This window comes from Mobula birostris, chromosome 4, assembly GCF_030028105.1.
Source record: "Mobula birostris isolate sMobBir1 chromosome 4, sMobBir1.hap1, whole genome shotgun sequence".
In the NCBI taxonomy this organism is placed as follows: Eukaryota; Metazoa; Chordata; class Chondrichthyes; order Myliobatiformes; family Myliobatidae; genus Mobula; species Mobula birostris.
The window spans coordinates 61,598,704-61,619,259 of NC_092373.1; the positions used below are offsets into that span (position 1 = coordinate 61,598,704).

General features: G+C 37.7%; 1 protein-coding gene across 6 annotated transcripts in view; it reads left to right on the plus strand.

Moving 5' to 3' along the window:
- ift80 (intraflagellar transport 80 homolog (Chlamydomonas)) overlaps positions 1 to 20,556 on the plus strand; it is a 275,494-nt gene that overhangs the window by 163,225 nt on the left and 91,713 nt on the right. For all 6 annotated transcript variants that reach the window (XM_072255425.1, XM_072255426.1, XM_072255427.1 and 3 more), the window contains 5 exons: positions 5,823 to 6,002; positions 11,667 to 11,785; positions 14,549 to 14,623; positions 15,492 to 15,655; positions 18,033 to 18,097. In XM_072255425.1, coding sequence (XP_072111526.1) covers positions 5,823 to 6,002; positions 11,667 to 11,785; positions 14,549 to 14,623; positions 15,492 to 15,655; positions 18,033 to 18,097 — 603 coding nt within the window. The remainder of the gene's footprint in view (positions 1 to 5,822; positions 6,003 to 11,666; positions 11,786 to 14,548; positions 14,624 to 15,491; positions 15,656 to 18,032; positions 18,098 to 20,556) is intronic.

Below are 20,556 nucleotides of genomic sequence, written 5' to 3' on the forward strand. Positions count from 1 at the left end.
TTTTACACAGACAATGGTAGATGCCTGAAAAGTGCTGCCCTGGAAAATAATGGAAGCAGATATGGTAGCAAAATTTAAGGAATAGAAATATGTGCAGGCAGATAGGAATTATTTAAATTGGCATTATGGTTGGTATAGCTATTGTGGACCATAGGACCTGTTCCTGTGCAGTACTGTTCTGCGTTCAACACATTGTGACGATCAGCCACAAAAGCATTGTGAGACGGCAAAAAAAAACCTAAGTTTCCACAAAAAATATGATTATTATTGCACATTGCATATTCTGTGCATGATTGATTGAGAACACAATCACACTGGGGTGTGATATTTCCTACATTGCTGACACTCACTATCAAGGCTCATTTACAAAGACTTATTATTTGAAGAAGATACTGAATTATTGACATGAAACTAGGCATTGTATGCAGTAAATTGTAAGAAATATTATACCTGTGATGTATTATGTAATTCCTATTTAGCTGTATTTACTTTTTAACTTGTCTCTTCAGTGAGTTATAATTTATCCTGTTAGGAAAAGATGAGCTATGGTTTCCTTATCGTCCTTTGAAATAATTTTATCATATAATTATTTTTTTAAATTTATTTACAGGCTATAGGCAGTTGTACCAATTTTGTTATGACATCATTGTTATAACATTGCCATATTCCCATGATGCCTGCCTCTTTAAAGTTTGAATTCCGATTGTTGTGTCATTTATCTGCCAAGTGTTCAGAAAACCAAGCTATTTCACAGTTCCTATTTTACGTAAAAAAAAAAGCAAGTTGCATGACAAACTTAAAGTTTGAGATATCCAGAAAAGTATCAGCAATATGTTTCCCTTACCCAGAAATCTTGTATTTTTGTTTACATAGGATCTCTTTTTTTTCCCTTGACAGTTTGAAAATGTATATTTGAATTAAGGATAAAAAATATTTGGGTAAGTATATACATAGAAGAGCTTTAGAATGATATGGCCGAATGCTGGAAAATGGGACTAGCTTGGTCAGCATGAACTAGTTGAATCCAAGGGCCTGTCTGCATGCTGTAATTGTCTATGACTTTGTAATTTTATACATTTACTTACAAAGGCACACATCCAGAAAAGTACATAGAATACCAACTCAGAAGTTAAATTCAAATTCATCATTGCTGAAATGTATATTTAGAGCCTCACAGTAATGAATTTTATATAATGGTACAAGATTACATGGGGACTAGATGATAAAATTTCCATTAACCACGTTTAGCTTATAACTGGTTAAAGTACTCATATAACATGACTGTCTAGTTTGTCTATTTTATAATTTATTTTATTTTTTCCTAGTTAAATTTTGATTTTGTGTTGTTAGCCAGAAAAAATTGTAACACCTGCTTTAATAGTATTAATTTAAAAAGACCACTACTGCCAGGCACTGCAAGATGCCGTAGAGTTGTGCAAAATTGTTGTGTACTTTAGATATTGGAAGCATTTAAAAAAAAGACATTGTGAAGAAAAGAACTTGTAAATGAATGATTACATAGAAACAAAGACACTGCAAATCATATTGTCTCCTCACAATAACCAGTCATGCTCAATCCAAAGGATGACAGTGGTATGCAATGTTCGTAAACTGTTAGCTGCCAATGTTATAAAATAGTTATGTGATGAAGTGAAATACTGTATTTTCTATTGGAATGTACAAATTATAAAATAACTATTGTTGAGTTTAAATTGCTGATGGCAATCATTTTAACTACCAGAATATAGCAGATTGAAACTACTTTTAATGTGGCTGTGATGTAATTTGGGGGGGGGGGGAGAGCGAGAGAGAGAGACAGAGAGAGAGAGAGAGAGAAAACAAGTTCTGTAAATCTTTTATGCAATGAAGCAACAGGATTGAGAGATTTATAAATGCAGGCTGAGAATGCAAAATTATGATAAGGCCAGAGGCACAATTACCAAGAAAGCACCTCCTAAAACATAAAGCAGAACAGCAAAATTTTCCCATTTTTGTCATTTCAGATGTAGAGAGCAATTGGCTCAATTAAATTGAAAATGGGGAGTAGCTGTATGAAGACCGAAGAAATATTAGCCATTGTTTTTCAAAAGTGTTCACAAAATTCATGTGGAACTAAATGTGAAATCCTTCAGTGTTCCAAGCTACCATGCTTAACAATTTTTGACAGGAGCTCAAAGTTCAATTTCAAAGTTCACTGTTAATTTATTATTGAAGTACATATCCTGAGATTAAATAATACTGAAAATGTGAGTTAGAGGGTCCTTGAAAGTGAGTCCATAGGTTGAGGTGAATGAAGTTATCCACACTGGTTCAGGAGCCTGAACATTGGAGGGTAATAACCATTGCTGAACTTGGTGGTCTGGGACCTAAGGCTCCTGTACTTCCTCCCCAGTGACAGCAGTGGGAAAAGAACATGGCCTGAATGGTGGGTGTTTTGCTAATGTTGAGTGAGAGGTGGTTGTTGTCTCACCATTCAACCAGATTTTCAATCTCCCTCTTATACTTAGGCTTTTTTAGTTTCTATAGTGATTCTGATCAGAACTATAGGCATCCATTGATTCAGTCTATAGTGTCTAATAGCAGAGTGCAAATTTGTTGTCATTCACCAGCACTTGCATGAAGAATTGCACCCAAACACTCTTCACAGGGCTTCCCTAAATTCATTTCAATGAAAGAGAATAGTCATGAGAGATGAAAATATTAATGGTTTTACATTGTTTATTGAGTGTATTTGAATGTTCAGTTTATCATTTCTTTCAAATTTTCCCACTTTAGTAGTTTGAATTTTAATAACGTTGGGTTTTTGAGTGTCTGTTCAGTCATTTTCAGTTTTTAGCTGCTTTGATAGTTGGCTAAGCTGGAGGAATACCTGGGCCAGTGATGGAAGTTCTGAAAGTTTCTTTGGCAAGGACTGTTCTGTATGCTCCCACCACCTGCTCTCCCTCCTGCTTGCCCCTCCTCCAACTACTACAGTATGAAGGGATTTACACAGAAGTTGAATTTTGGTGGAAGGCCATGTCATTGAGGATAGAGCTGCCTTGTTCAGCAAGCTTCTATCAGATATTAATTTGGTCGAGTGTTCATCAGTTAGCATCTGAGTGCAAATTTAGGCTATCATTATTTTGCACAATGCAATTAATGTTATATGGCAGAGAAACAGTTAAATTCTAATTTTAGAATACCTGGTAACTGATAGCCACTCACACATAAAGTGCTGAGTTTCTTGGTCATAAGTCAGAATCAGAATCGAGTTTATTATTACCGGCAAATGTCGTGAAATTTGTTAACTTAGCAGCAGCAGTTCAATGCATACATAATATAAAAGAAAAAATAATGATAAATAATTTACAGTACATGTATATTGACTAGATTAAAAATCATGCAAAAAAAACAGAAATAATATAAATTTAAAAAGTGAGGTAGTGTTCAAGGGTTCAATGTCCATTTAGGAATTGGATGGCAATGGGGAAGAACCTGTTCCTGAATCTCTTGAGTGTGTGCCTTCAGGCTTCTGTACCTCCTACCTGATGGTAACAGTGAGAAAAAGGCTTGCCCTGGGTTCTGGAGGTCCTTAATAATGGATGCTGCCTTTCTGTCTGAGACACCCCTCCTTGAAGATGTCCTGGGTACTTCGTAGGCTAGTACCCAAGATGGAGCCAACTAAATTTACAACCCTCCATAGCTTCTTTCGGTCCTGTGCAGTAGCCCCCCACCCCCATACCAGACAGTAATGCAGCCTGTCAGAATGCTCTCCACAGTACACCTGTAGAAGTTTTTGATTGTATTTGTTGACATACCAAATCTCTTCAAACTCCTAATGAAGTAAAGTCATCTTGCCCTCTTTATGACTGCCTCGATATGTTGGAACCACATTAGGTCCTCAGAGATCTTGACACCCAGGAACGTGAAACTGCTCACTCTTTCCACTTCTGATCCCTCTACGAGGATTGGGATGTGTTCCTTCGTCTTGCCCTTCCTGAAGTCCACAGTCAACTCTTTCATTTAACTGACGTTGAGTGCTAGGTTGTTGCTGCGACACCTCTCCACTAGTTAGCATATCTCGCTCCTGTACACCCTCTTGTCACCATCTGAGATTCTACCAACAATGGTTGTATCATCAACAAATTTATAGGTGGTATTTGAGCTATGCCTAGCCACACAGTCATGGGTATAGAGAGAGTAGAGCAGTGGGCTAAGCACACACTCCTGAGGTGTGCCAGTGTTGATCGACAGTGAGGAGGAGATGTTATCACCAATCTGCACAGATTGTGGTCTTCTGGTTAGGAAGTCAAGGATCCAATTGCAGAGGGAGGTACAGAGGCCCAGGTTCTGTAACTTCATCAGGTGCTTGTCGGCAGTATTTGTGGGTAAGACCATGTGGAAGTTACTCCTCAGATTTATTTTTAAATTGGAGTAAAGGAACTGCATTTGCTTAACATCTTTTTTCCATCCCACCTGATTCAGAATAGTTCAGTTTATCCATTAAAGAATTGCACTGTAACACTGCACATTACAATGTTCTCTTGTGTAATGGTTTAAGGGAACAGTTGACTGGAAGTTAGGTTTTTTTGACTTAATTGCCTGGTGATTTAATTGCATGTAAGGATCTAAGTTATTGGAGCAATAATGGAACAGAGGACAGATTACCATAATACTTTGCAATTTTTTTGTTTCTATAATAGTAATTGTTATCATTTTACAGCATTACATTGTGTAGAAGGAACTAGTGCTTTACATTGTGTATTTTGCTAGATTGTACCAATGCTAATTACTCCATTTTTCCCAAACATTCTTTCAGTTAAGTAAAAATGTATATATAGGAACTTATCAAATAAGGTTAACTGCTAACAATTGTATTGATGATGTACAAACTAGTACACTAACATTCACAAACATTTTTAAAGGTAAGAATAGATTACTGTATCTAAGATCATACATTTAGGAAGGAAATGTCAATTTTATGCTCTACTTAACAGAGCAGATCTCAGCAGAAATATTTGTAAGGAGTTACTTTATAGCCTGAACTATAGTTACATTATATATTAATTGGTACATAATTGTGAATTTATTTGGTCATTCATACATCTCTGTATTGAGATATTAGTTATACTTGTTCTGGATGATGAATCAGCACATTAGAAGAAAAAGAATCATCCTTCACCCAACAGCTGGTTTGCAAATATGGTATATTGAGGATGGAAATTTTTAGGAAGGGTTAATGATAGCTGTATTGAAATATGTGAATGAACAGATGAGCTAGCAAGGTAATTTAATTAAAAACTGAAAGAAAGGAGAAGGCTGCAGTTTTCATGAATTGGACTCTAGAGCACTTAGCAGAACATAGAAGTGAAACTATAGAATCAGAACATCCTGTACATGCATACTGCAACTATAGTGCACTGAACTTGATTATCATTGGAACATCTATTCTCAGTGATGTGATTCTTCAATATTGTTGGGGCTCCAACCATGCAGGTGAGTTTTCCATAACATTCTTGATCAGCTTTGCAAATATTGGATAATCTTTTAAGTGCAAAGGATGAGTCGTGTATTGTTCAGTATTCAGATCCTCTGCTCTAGATTTGTTCAACTAACCTGATGGACAATGCTGACCTCTGGAAAGTTAATACTGGGAGGCTTTGGCATTGCTGTTAAAGATAGTGGGGAAATGTCTGAGTTGACTCTTGTGCAAAATAGTCATGATCTTACACAGATGTAAGATTAGTAATACATGTGTTTTCAAATACGTTGTCCTCATTTTGTAATGGAAGCTTGAATATTTTGAATATAATGTGATTAAATGCTACTTTTCTATGTTACAGTGGTCCTATGCACTTGAAAAGCCAAATACAGGAAGTGTGTTCAACATTACTTGGTCTGTTGACGGTATTCAAATTGCTGGTGCTTGTGGAAATGGTCATGTGCTTTTTGCCCATATCATAGAGCAGTGCTGGGAGTGGAAGAATTTTGAAATCACACTGACAAAGCGAAGATCAATGCAGGTATATTTCTACAATAACAAATTCTCACAGAATGCAAATGATAGAGAATGGCATAGAAATGATTGTGTAGCACTTCATTTTTAGTTGAGACATAAATAGTTTGCAACCTAGATTTTGCTGGGAATTGTGAAACGCACATATTGAGAGCTTTATTTCAGCATTGCTGTGTAGGTGGCACATAAACATAATGAGCATGCATGGGTGACTGCAGTTCCTGTACAACACTTAGAGGCTCCAGTGCAAAACTGAATCTTTGATATGTAATGAACCTAAAATTGTGAATCACAAAGGCTGAAACTTTGCAATTCAAGTGATTGTTAATATGGATAAATTATGGTCAGTGCCATATGCAATACTTCCATCCTCAGTCTGCTAATCCCAATGTATTTTACCACAAAAAAACAGATGGGAGTTATCCTTGCCTTCCTTGGCTTCTCATCTAGTCTGGGTTCCTGGTTGTGCTGTTGGAGCAGCATACAATATGAAGCCAAAGGACCTTTAAAAGCCTCCAGTCGAGTTTGAAGGAGAGTATAATCAGAGTCCTCAGAATATTATTCTGGTGATCAGGCTGATCAGGGAACATCCTGTAGTTCCTTTCACAGAGAGATCTTGTATTTTTTGTTGAATACTTTATATTTTATAAACCTTGCCTACTGCACAGGAACCGCAGCAGAAGCAGAACAAAAGGAAGAATTACAATAGGTGGCAGGAAAGTATGCAGAGCACAAGTCACTCTTAAAGAATGTTCTAAAAACTGACTCTTTTCACAGGCTGACCCAATAACAAGAGACCTTGTCACTTAGAATTTTACAATACCTTGATGTCCAACTTTGGCAAATACAATCAATATTACTAGAAATCACATGAATTTTCCATCACTCAACAAAATTGTCATTTTCATTGTTACTTGCATTTGTACAAACATCATGGAAATCATTGTACAGTAAAGAAAAATACTTTAGGTTTTCCTACACTACATTAAAAGCAGCCAATGTGATGGGATGAGTTCTTTGTCTGACAAAGACTTTATTTGACTACAAGGAGGAAATTTTGTAAAAGGATAAGAGCATAAGACATAGGAGCAGAATTAGGCCATTCAGCCCATCGAGTCTGCTCCACTATTCCATCATGGCTGATCCCTGATCACACGCAACCCTATACACATACCTTCTCGCCATATCCTTTGATGCCCTGACCGATCAAGAAATGATGAATTTCCAGCTTAAATATACCCATAGCCTCCACCGCAGCCTGTAGCAGAGCATTGCACAGATTTATTACTCTCTGGCTAAAAAAAAAATCTTCCTTACCTCTGTTCTAAAGGGTTACCCCTCAATTTTGCGGCTGTGCCCTCTAGTTCTCGATACCCCCACCAGAGGAAACATCCTCTCCACATCCACCTTATCCAGTCCTTTCAACATTTGGTAGGTTTCAATGAGATTTCCCCTGCATTCTTCTAAATTCCAGTGAGTACAGGCTCAAAGCTGCCAAATCCTCCTCATATGTTTGCATCTTCATTAGATGTTGTCTAATGCTAATCACCTGTCTATACAAATACAACTCTAACTACAAGGATTTAAACTATTTCCTTGTTTCTATAAATATAGCTCTCAAAACACTTACCTCATTCTGGACAATAACTGCTAACAGAACTTGTTAATTTCCTGAACTGTCCTGATGCTAAGGCTGTACTGAGTGCGTTTGTTGGAATAGCAGGAACATACAGAAGCATCCTCTTCAGCATAAAATGAAGCCTCAGTCTGTCTCACATTTAATGAGAGTGACAGTAGTTAGTGCTCTTTATGACCAGCTGCAAACTGGACTCCAGGTCATGTTCTGAAGACTTCCACTGATTCTCTATATTGCCACTGACCCCGTATCAGCAAATGTACTAGTTACGTTAGCACAAGTATAGCAGCAGATCTGGATGAAGCTATTCATCAATAGAAGTAGAAAATACTACACCACTAAATGATTATGTTCTGTCCATGATGATCAAGACCCATCAGTGCCAACAAATGAGAATTTTCATGCTGATTTCCCTTTCTAGTTATTGTATTACTGTTCCATGGAGAGCAAATCATGAAAGCCTAAGCCAAGTAATTCATCATTAATAAACATTCAACGTTTACCATCAATATTGTAACTATACAACCATTCATTTGTCACTCTTGTGCATTCCTTTTGTACCTGTGTTCTAAGTGCCTTCATCTGACCCATAATTTCTAAACAGTATTCCTACTGTTGCTGATCCAAGTTGATGAAAGATTTCTCTCTTGCAGATGGACAAATCAACAGATGGTGTAAAATGACAGTGACCAGCTTTGTCCCTAGATGGGTTAGACCACAAGACATAGGAGCAGAATTAGGCTATTTGGCATGATAAATGCCATCATTCAATCCCATTCTCTTGCCTTCTGCCTGTAACAATTGACGCCCATATTAATCAAGAACCTGTTGACCTCCGCTTTAAATATACCCAATGACTTCGCCTCCACAGCCGTCTGTGGCAATGAATTTCACAGATTCACCATCCTCTGGTTAAAGAAATTCTTCCTTACCTCTGTTCTAAAGGGATGTCCTTGTATTCTGAGTCTGTGCCCTCTGGTCCTAGATTACCCCATTATAGGAAACGTCCTTTCTACGTCTACTCTATCTAGGCTTTTCAGTATTCAATAAGTTTCAGTTTGATCCCTCTTCATTCTTCTAAACTCCAGTGAGTACAGGCCCAGAGCTATCAAATACTCCTCATTTGCTAACCCTTTCATTCTTGGGATCATTCTTGTGAACGTCCTTTGGACTCTCTCCGATGCCAGCATATCCTTAGTAAGGGGCATCGCAATACTTCAAGTGTAATCTGACCAATAACATAGCGTTACATCCTTTCTTTTATGTTGTAGTCCTCTTGAAATGAATACCTACTTTGCATTTGTCTTCCTTACCACCGACTCATCTTGCAAATTAACCTTGAGGAATCCTGCATGAGGACTCCCAAGTCCCTTTATTCCTTTTACCAAAATGCATGATTGTACATTTCTCTGTGTTGGTGCGTGGCCAAGTGGTTAAGGCGTTCGTCTAGTGATCTGAAGTTTGCTAGTTCGAGCCTTGGCCGAGGCAGCGTATTGTGTCCTTGAGCAAGGCACTTAACCACACATTGCTCTGCGACGACACTGGTGCCAAGCTGTATGGGTCCTAATGCCCTTTCCTTGGACAACATCAGTGGCATGGAGAGGGGAGACCTGCAGCATGGGCAACTGCTGGTCATCCATACAACCTTGCTCAGGCCTGCACCCTGGAAACCTTCCAAGGCGCAAATCCATGGTCTCATGAGACTAACGGATGCCTATATATATATGACCACCATGATATATATATATACACACACACATTTCTCTACACTATATTCCTTTTGGTTAACTTCAAATTTTAACACTTCACCGTAAGTGGCAACATTTTGAACAAACTGGCTAATGGGAACTCATGGGAACCCAGGGTGGCAGCTGTGGGAAGAAGAGTACTGCTATCCATTAGGAAGGAGAGCAAATTCTTATTTCTTGGACCCACTGAAGCTAATGCAGACTAAGGCATTTGTTTTTGTTAAATGGAATTACATTTTGCTAGAGATTTGATTACAGAGCTATGATCATAATCTCAAAACTCTTACAAACAGATAATCCACTGCTTTGATCTGCACTTGGGTGGCAGCAAGTAGAATGGACAGCAATGATCTGAACTTTTATTCTGATACTGAGACTTAAATAACCTGCCTGTGCTGCAATGGCAGTTGATAGTTTGGCTATCACTTGTTGCCCTTTGTTTCATTCTGTGGCTTCAGCTGCAGTAGTGCTCTTTGTATCCTTGCCAGAGAAGTTGGTCTCCAAAGAGCTTTGAAACTTGGAACTTGAAACTTTGAAACTTGGTATTTCCTGCAGACTTGCATGGGATCTAGGCATTCAATCAAGGACTTGATATACATTGACATTGGCAGTTATGTGTCACAAAGTCCTCATTTGAGTCTTCCAGGCTGAACTATCGGTGATCTCAATCTCTATGGCGGTAACACGGAAGTGGCCTTTAACTCCTGATTTTCCTTCTGTCTACACAAGTACACACACACACATCCCAACCCTAAATAATACCCATCATTCCAGAAGAAGCCAGATTCGGAACTAGTGAATGGACAATGGAAACTTTGATAGCATGCCACATTTCTTCCCTTTTGCAGAGATCAGCAGCTCATCTTTTGGGGATTATATAGGTGCCATATTCTGTGAATCTGAAATGACAAAGGCTCAAAGTCGAGGCTGTGATGAGGGGAGGAGGCAGCGAAAAGGGTTAATAGCATATATTTTCACAGGCAGAACAGATGGTGTTTGATGACGAGAATGAGAATTGACAGGGCTGAACATAAATAAGCATGCACTCTCTGCAGTGATTTCCATGGTGAGGGTCATTGCATTGTCACAAACATCTGTAACTCTAAACAAAGTTAGTGATCCCCTTGCTGTTTAGTACTGCAGCCACCTATGTGTTTTAAGGTGGCTAACATGCTTAGTAATGGATCCCCAGACTCTGCCATAGGTTGGACAGGAGGTACATGAAGGGGCAGTTGTTAGGTATTAGGTGAGATGATGTTGTCTTCCTGTTGTTACGCTGAGGTCTTGTGTGCATCTGACAATGGGATTCAATGTTCTTGATGCTATTTTGAATGTTCCTTTTTTAAAACAGAATGGCTGTGGATTGTGGGTCAGGGGTTTCTGCAAATCATTGGGGATTCCTCTATACACCATGGTTTTCCCTTGCCATGACATAGCTTAGAATGGAATATTTGTTTTAGGAGTCCAATGTAAGGCATGCGAATAATGTTGGCAAATCATCTAAGCCAGTTGTTGTTTGTAATTCAGGCCCCTATGCTGGGGATGTTGGCCTGGGAGAGGATGTAAATGTTGTTTTGTATATTCCACCAGTGCATATGGTGGATTTTGCAGTGGCTGCATTGTTGATATGGTGCCAGTGCTTTGAGGTACCTGCTGTAGGAGTCCATATGGCAGATTTGTGCAACTGGATGAAAATACATATGGAGTTAGTAAGTTTGCAGATGATACAAGGATTGGTGGTGGTGTGCATAGTATAGAAGAGTGACAAAGAATATAATGGAATATAAATTAGTTGCAGATAAGGGCAGAGAAATGGCAGATGGAGCTAAACTTGGCCAAATGTGAAGTATTGCACCTTGGTAGGTCAAATGCAAAGTGACAGCACACTGTTAAAGGCAAGATCCTTAGGTGCTGAAGAACAAAGAGTCCAAGTTCAAAGCTCCCTGAAAGTAGCTACACAGGTTGATAGTGGTTAAAAAGACGTATGGCATTCTTGTCTTTATTATTCAAGGTAGTGAGTTCGAAAATCAGGAAGTTGTAACTCTAGTTATGCTGCAGCTGGAGTATTGTGTACAGTTCTGGTCGTCCCATTATAGGAAGGATGCTGAGGTTTTGGAGAAGGTGCAGAAAAGGTTTATCAGCTCCGTTTTAAGCTCCATCTATAATTTAGGATTTTGTCTTTACATGTGGGTTGCAAAACATGCTCATACTTGTGCTGAGTGTTGCCAGCAGTTTCATGGGAAACTAATATGTTATGAACATCAAATTTCTGATTGTGTTCTAACAGGTGCGGAATGTGTTGAATGATGCAGTAGATGTTTTAGAATTCCGCGACAGGGTGATTAAGGCCTCATTGTCACAAGGGCACTTGGTAGTTGTAACCACACTGCAATGTTATGTATATAGGTAAGTTTGTTTTTCTTTGAAAAATTTCCATTGGCAAGGCTACCTGTGAAAGTACTTGTCAATTACATATCCCTTAAAGTAAATGTTCAGTGCCTATAAAAAGTATTCACTGCCACCCTCTTTTGGTGACTTCTTTATTGTTTTACAATAATGAATCACAGTGGGTTTAATATGACTTTTTTGACACTGATCAACAGAAAAAGAATCTCTTGTGTCAAAATGAAAACAGATCTCTACAAAGTGATCTAAATTAATTGCATATATAAGACACAAAAAAATTAATTGCCTAAGTATTCACCATGTTTAATATGACATACCAAATTAAGCTAATTGTGTGTAGAAGTCACATAATTATACTTATACTTTATTATACTTTATACTTTATTGTCGCCAAACAATTGGTACTAGAACGTACAATCATCACAGCGATATTTGATTCTGCGCTTTCCACTACCTGGATTACAAATATTAAATATTAAAAATAGTAAATATTAAAAATTTAAATTATAAATCATAAATAGAAAATAGAAAAATGAAAAGTAAGGTAGTGCAAAAAAGCTGAGAGGCAGGTCCGGATATTTGGAGGGTACGGCCCAGATCCGGGTCAGGATCCGTTCAGCAGTCTTATCACAGTTGGAAAGAAGCTGTTCCCAAATCTGGCTGTACGAGTCTTCAAGCTCCTGAGCCTTCTCCTGGAGGGAAGAGGGAAGAAAAGTGTGTTGGCTGGGTGGGTCGTGTCCTTGATTATCCTGGCAGCACTGCTCCGACAGCGTGCGGTGTAAAGTGAGTCCACGGACGGAAGATTGGTTTGTGTGATGTGCTGTGCTGTGTTCACGATCTTCTGCAGCTTCTTTCGGTCTTGGACAGGACAACTTCCATACCAGGTTGTGATGCACCCTAGAAGAATGCTTTCTACGGTGCATCAATAAAAATTAGTGAGGGTTTTAGGGGACAGGCCAAGTTTCTTTAGTTTTCTCAGGAAGTAAAGGCGCTGTTGGGCCTTCTTGGCAGTGAACTCTGCTTGGTTGGACCAAGTCAGATCATTTGTGATACTGATCCCGAGGAACTTAAAGCTTTTGACCTGGTCCAGTTGCGCACCACCGATGTAAATTGGATCATTTTGCGGTCCGCTACTCCTTCTGAAGTCAACAACCAATTCCTTCGTCTTGCTGACGTTGAGGGATAAGTTATTGTCTTCGCACCATGTCACCAGGTTCTTAATTTCCTCTCTGTACTCAAACTCATCATTACCCAAGATACGGCCTACAATTGTTGTGTCATCAGCAAACTTATATATTGAGTTATTATAATTAGTTAAATAGAGATCACTGTGTGCAGTCAAGGTGTTTCAATTGATTATAGTAAAAATACACATGTATCTGGAAGGTCTAACTGCAGGTGAGTCAGTATCCTGGCAAAAACAATACCATAAGGACAAAAGACTCTGTAAAAAAAAGGTTATTGAAAAGCACAAGTCACAAGATGGATACAAGAAAATTTCCAATATCCCTTGGAGTACAGCTAAGTCAACATTAAGAAATGGAAAGAATATAGCACAGCTATAAATCTGCTTAAAACATGCTGTCCTCAAAAACTGAGTGACCGTGCAAGAAGGGAACTAGAGAGGGAGGCCACCTGGAGGAGTTGCAAGCTTCAGTGGCTGAGATGGGAGAGACTATGCATATAACAACTGTTGCCAGGGTGCTTCACCAGTCACAGCTTTTTGGGAGAGTGGCAAAGAGAAAGGCACTGTTGGAAAGAAAACCTCACATGAAATCTTGGCTGGAGTTTGCCAGAAGGCATGTGGGAGACTGAAGTCAGCTGGAAGAAGGTTGTATGGTCTGATGAAATCAAAATTGAGCTTTATGGCCATGAGACTAAATGGTATGTTTGGCTTATGCAGCAGGCCCTGGAAGGCTTGTGAAGGTGTAGGGTAAAATGAATGCAGCAAAATACAGGGAAATACTGGAGGGAAGCCTGATGCAGTCTGCAAGAGAACTGCAACTTGGATTGGTCTTCCAGCAAGATAATGACCCCAAGCATAAAGCCAAAGCTGAAAGCAAACAAGAGAAAATCTGAAGATGTTGTGTGTTTTGCTTAAAGCCAAAGCTACACAAGAATGGCTTAAAAACAACAAAGTTAATGTCCTGGAGTGGTCAAGTTAAAGTCCAGACCTCAATCCAATTGAGAATTTGTGGCTGGACTTGGAAAGGGCTGTTTACTCTCGATCCCCACACAACCTGGCAGAGCTTGAGCAGCTTTGTAAAGAAGAATGGGGTAAAATTGCAGTGTCCAGACGTGCAAAGCTGATAGAGACCTATTGACACAGAGTCAATGCTGTAATTGTGCCAAAGGTGCATCTACTAAATATTGACTTGAAGCAGTTGAGTAATTATGCAATCAATTATTTTGTGTTCAATAATTATAATGATTTTAGACCAATTGTAGAAATTTGTTTTCACTTTGACACGAAAGTGTCTTTTCTGTTGATCAATGTCAAAAAAGCCAAATTAAATCCACTGTGATGCAGTGTTGTAAAACATAGCCCAAAGCTGATGTATCAAAAGATATTTTTATGGAATTTGCTGTGCTTTTGATTATGTTCCTCTTGGCTTAATATCTCTTATTTTCACAAAACTGCTAAAGTAAACATGTTAGTTGTGTTCAATGTACAATGTACTTTAAAGTGTCGCAGAGTCTGATTTCTTTCTTAATTATATAACTTATAAAGTATACATAGTGTATTTATTAATTTTATTTCAGTACCAAGAATTGGAATACCCCACTTGTATTTGACTTGAAAGAAGGTACTGTTAGTTTAATTCTACAGGCACAGAGGTGAGCAATCTATAAGTACTTGTTGATAGAGCTTTCACGTACATAAAGGAATTTACTGTAACTCAAATTCCTTTCAATTGTGTAAAATTGTATTTTAAATTTAAAAGTCAATTTTATAAAACAGTTGAAAATAGGCTATGATTTGTAATTAAGATGTAATAATTATTATGGAAATAATTTTAATGATTTTCTAATATTTACTTAAGGCTACTGTCATTCTCATTTCTCATTTATCTCTTTAAAAGCATAATGTAATAATTCATTTTCTTCAAAGCTTAAATTACATTCTTTTAAATATTCAAAAATTGGCTATGTTTTGTGATTGCAAGTAATATGGAAATTATTTTAATTAAGTTTATCATTTCACATTACAAGATTGTGTCATGCACAATTCTAGTTTTCTTAATATGCAGATTAAAAAAGATGTTATTTTGTGTTGCAAACTCCACAGAATCCATAACTGAATTACTATGTGTTCTGTTGAAATGTGCTGAACCACACAGACCATGCAATTCTGAGAAGCGTGTTCAGACACACCTGAGCAAAGATTGGGAAAGCCATCACTGAATCATTCTACTCATTAGGAAATGTAGCATGGCAGAGAACCTAAACAGAAAGGAGGATAAAGATAAACAAAGGGAGCAATTAATAATGCATTTCAACAAGGGTTCACCATACAATAATTTAATTGTGTATTTGACTTGTAGTAATTTGCAGTAAAATGATCATTCAAATGTTACAGTTCAAAATACCCATAACTCTTAACAATTTTTAATATTTCTAATTCTATTACAAGGTTTTCTATTTTGATATATTTTTAATTTTTGATACTTGCATAGCATCTGTAATACTTGTTTTATTTCCTCAGGCACTTTCTGCTTCTTGATGGAGCAGGAATTTATCTGTATTCGTATGAAGGTCGCCTTATTTCTTCTCCTAAGATTCCAGGGATGAGAACTGACATACTGAGCTCTCAGACTGTTTCCCTCAGCAATGACACAATTGCAGTGAGAGACAAGACTGATGAAAAAGGTATGTAAAATATGCAGTTGTAAGAAGCAAGAGTGGCAGTCACAATAAATTGTTATTATATAGCACTGTTAACATGGCTAAATGTCTGCATACACCTCAGAAAAGAGCTATCCAAAAAATGACACATGACTACTGGTTATTGGAGTGTAAAGCAAATGTAGTTGGTTTGGAAATCAAATCATAAACCCGACTTTAGGCTCCATCCAGGGGAAAGAGCCACTAGGATTTAGAGTATCAACTTCGCAAGGATTTTCTATTTTTACTCATGCTACTTTTCAATAAAGAAACCAGAACACAAAAGTCACCTATTTTTCTTTTTCAAACTCCAGAATCGTGGAATGAATCCTGTTTACTGGATCCACGTACCTTAAGACTGGAAAAGGTTGTGGTATTGGAAGAAGGGTGTATAGCACATGAAAATTTTAAAATATATTGCTGGAATGGGTGCCAGCATTGGTTAGAAGCACAGGTGTATTAGGTGAATAGACCTCAATCAGGGATGGTTAAGTAACTGACAGTAGCATTTTGAATGCATGTAATGTAGGTAGAGTATGTGAAGTTAGCCTGAAAAGTATCAACAACAAAATCCAGAATTAACAAAGACATGAATGCTTTTAACAGATTAGCTGAAGTAGGAAAGACTTGGCAATATTACAGAGAAGGATGTAGGTAGTTGTAGTGACAGAAAGGCAGAATCTCATTTGTGTGAGTGCTCCTTTTGAGATTTAGTCAGTTTCCTGTGATGTAAGTGATGGCCTGTGTTGTATAGTTGTTACTTGTGTTTGCATGCTATACAAATCCAAAGGGCTTCACAACATTAGATATAATTCAACCCGTTATATGTTGAATGAAGCTATTCAACATATAATGTTCGTGTCAGATCCATGCGAAATTCCAGTCTGTCCTTTCCCTTGAGTCTTCCTATGCAACTATAAATGATCTAATTTCCATTAAAAAGATGCAAGACGTTAGTATCAACCAGTTATGTAAAGAAAACCTCTTGCTCTTCATTCTTAATTGTTGATTCTATCATTTGCTTTACAGTCAGAGGAAACAAGATTTTTGAGATTCAATTTGGGTGAAGCTGCAGACCAAAAAGGTTATATTTTTGTAGTATTCCAATGGTCAGTTATTTAAATTTCCTGTTTGTTTGTTAGATTATATTTTCATTTTCCAATAAGCATTTTTCAAATATTTTGAACTGTATTGTTTTCTATTTAATTCTACTTGAGGAAAACAATTTGGTTTTTTAAAGTAAGCTTCACCTATGAGCTTGTTGGGTAGCAACAAGTTCTGCAGTCATACATTTTATTCTTAGAAACAAAAAAAAGATGGAAAGTGATAAGGTATATTTCCTTAAGCTTTATTATTTTTTTTATTATTAAAAGATCATGAGACTAGTCCCTGATGTCAAAGATCTAGGCCATGAGCTATAACTAGATGCACCTTTCAACCACAAAAAGATGTAATTGGGAAGTGATTGGATTGTGGGGTTACTCAAAACTGTATTGTGGAAGCAGAACAAATGGGAACTATGCATTTTATACTGCTAATATATTTATAGATATTTGAACTAAGACAGCCAAAAACTTTCCTCCATCTGTCTTGTATCTTTCAATTTTGTGTGTATTCATTCAGGATTTTACCTGAACCAACTGTGTTCATAACATATACTTGTTAGTGCTTATGGTGAAATCTGTTTTGGATTTGGGAAAATAGATGAGGATTGATTTGAACTTCCAACAGGGAACAGGTGGGCTATTGACCTATTTCTGCTTCTCATGAACACAGCTAAAATAAGTACAGTTCACAGTCCATTGTTCAGTGGACCTTCGAACGCATGGTTGTAGGTTTGCTCATTGATTACATTAGAATTTCCTTCAATTTGATTTGATTCAGGTTGGTGTCTGAGTCATCCTTATAAAAGTGCTTTGCAAAATAGATCAGGACTGGATACAAAATGCAGCACCGGTACTCTACACATGACCACAGGCCAAGTTAAAAGTAGCCTCTGATCTTAAAAACATATTACATTTAATAGTATCCATTTCATCAGCACCATTAAATAAACTTATTTATGTCCACATAATCTTCCATTGTAAGTAAATGAATTAAACAAGGTGAAAAGCAAATATGCAGCATATTTAGCAGCCTTTTAAATATTTGTAGGATTTTTACTGTTGGAATATTTTCATACTTGCACCTTCTTTGGCGCTGGGATTTCATAAGGTCATTGAACTTGTTTTTTTTTCCTTTTTTCAGCTAAAGAATAAGGTTGTATTTTGAATTCTGAGAACGATTCATGAATGGAATAAATTGGTTATTATGTATCTTCTAATTGCCTTGCATCTTTTATCTTTTTATGTTCTTGTTGTAGTGATTTATCTTATTGATGCACTTTCTGGAAAGCCTCTTGGTGATGGAAAACCTCTAGTTCATAAGGTATTTTGTTGTGATTTTTAAAAATTTATACATTAGGACTTTACTCTCATCTTTTTCACTTAAAACTGGTTTTGGACAGGGTACACTGCATTTTAACAAAATTAATCATGAGGTAATAGATTAGTGACAAACATAAAAAATTTTATCCTGTTTTTGTAGCTATAGTAATGGTGAAACCGTTAACTGTTAATGTTGTTTTACTGTGAAACTAACAGTAGTCTTTGGTGTCCACTAATGCATAGTTACATGCAAAAATCAGCAAGTTGTTGTACTTGATATCCTTATTCACAAACAGTACCTGCAGATGGAAATCTTTCTGACTAATTCATATATCCTAAAAGATGCTGATTTTATTGAATGAACTACACTTGTATTTTTTATAGTATTCTAAGCCATGATTGTGGGCACGTGGCCAGGTGGTTAAGGCATTGGACTAGCGACCTGAAGGTCATGAGTTCGAGCCTCAGCGGAGGGAACGTGTTGTGTCCTTGAGCAAGGCACTTAATCACACATTGCTCTGCGATGACACTGGTGCCAAGCTGTATGGGTCCTAATGCCCTTCCCTTGGACAACATTGGTGTCATGGAAAGGGGAGACTTGCAGCGTGGGTAACTGCTGGACTTCCATACAACCTTGCCCAGGCCCGCGCCCTGGAGAGCAAAGACTTTCCAGGCGCAGATCCATGGTCTCGCAAGTCTAACGGATGCCTTTTTAAGCCATGATTACAGCTGAGTGGCCTAGTTCTGAAAAGCTAACTTTAGGTTTGAAGTCTAATTCCCTGCAAATTGTAATTTCAAATTAATATTTTTTTTCCAAATGATTAAAAATTACTGTACTTCAGTTTTCCTTAATCCCAGCAAAATTTTCCAGGTACAGCTCCATCAATGCATCATCTGGGACAAAGCAGCCTAGTCTACCACTGATGTGCAAAGTGCATTGTTACTACTTTTCTTGGCTGTTTAGACAGTAATTGTTAAATGTGGATTAACTATCTCAAAGAAGGACAAGGGTAGTAGATAGATGAGAACATCACAAAGTGTAATTCCCATCTCAGTTACGTATCATTTTGGCTTGGAATTATATTGCTGTTTTTTTTATCCTCATTCTGGAACTTGCTCTCTAAAAGTATTGTGGAAGTATTTTGTCAGAAGATCACCAGCATTACAAGATGGTGGACTGCTTATCTCTACCTTCTCAATTGCAGTTTGGAGTGGGTAATAAATACTGGCCCTCTAGGGACACCCACATCCTTTAAAAGAAGAGAAAGTAAATATTAAAAGCTGGAGCACTTTAACTCGCTGGAGTGCTATCTATGAGTGTTTCAATATGACGCATAGACTGTTTGTCAGCATCACAGATGAGGAGTCTAGTAAGGGTGAACATGGAAAAGAATGTTTCTTGTGGGAGAATCTAGAAATATGGTTTCTGTTTTGACATGGGGAGTCATCCATTTTAGAGATGTTAATTGAAACTTTTTCTGAAAAATAGTCTTTGGAATGCTGCTTATTAACAGCCAGTGGAAACAGCCTTTGAATATTTTTAACATAGAGGTTGATAGAGATTTAGTAAGAAAGGAGTGAAATATTGTCATGAATAAACTCTTCCAGTTGGGTACAGGTATCGAAATGTCAGTTATAATTGATACCTATACCCCGCTGGAAGCATGAGAAGAGTTTATTCATCATGTAAGCTGGGAAAGCACCAGATCCTTTTCTTTTAATGTTGTCATGATTAAACAGAATGCTGAACTAAGTTTACAATAAGATCAACAATTATCTTATTAAATAACTTAATAATTAGGAGTTCGGAGGGTCCCAGAGACCTATTCCTTGGTCTAATTTGTATGTTTGTAAAACCCCAGATATCCTTTGTTCTTGACACCAGAATCTAACTAACACTAGGCAAGGGGAAACCAATTTCATAAAGGGTACTTCATCTTATGAATAGCTTTCTTTAAGATCAATGACAGTCACTATCCATCAACCATAAAATATGCATCAGTGTTACAATGTATAGCAATGTTGCATTGAAATATGTATATATCACAAGGTATGCAAATCATTGAAGTAGAAGAGGTATCAATGATCCAAGAATCTGAAGCCCTGCCCCCTGCACCAGTCTCTCAGCCACGCATTCATCTGCCTGATCCTGGTAGCAATCCCGAGATTACTACCCTGGAGGTCCTGCTTCTCAGCTTCCTTCCTAACTTCCGGAAATCTCTCTTCTGGGGGAAGAATGACCTGTTCAAAAAGGACAGGTTACAGCTGAACCCGAAGGGGACCAATATCCTGGTGGGAAGGTTTAATAGAGCTGTTAGGGAGGGTTTAAACTAATTTGGCAGGGGGATGGGAACCGGAATGATAGAGCGGAGGAGGGGGAAAACAGAAATAAATCTAAGGTAGTGAGCAGTAAAGATGTCAGGAAGGACAGGCAGGTGATGGGGCAAATTTGCAGCCATG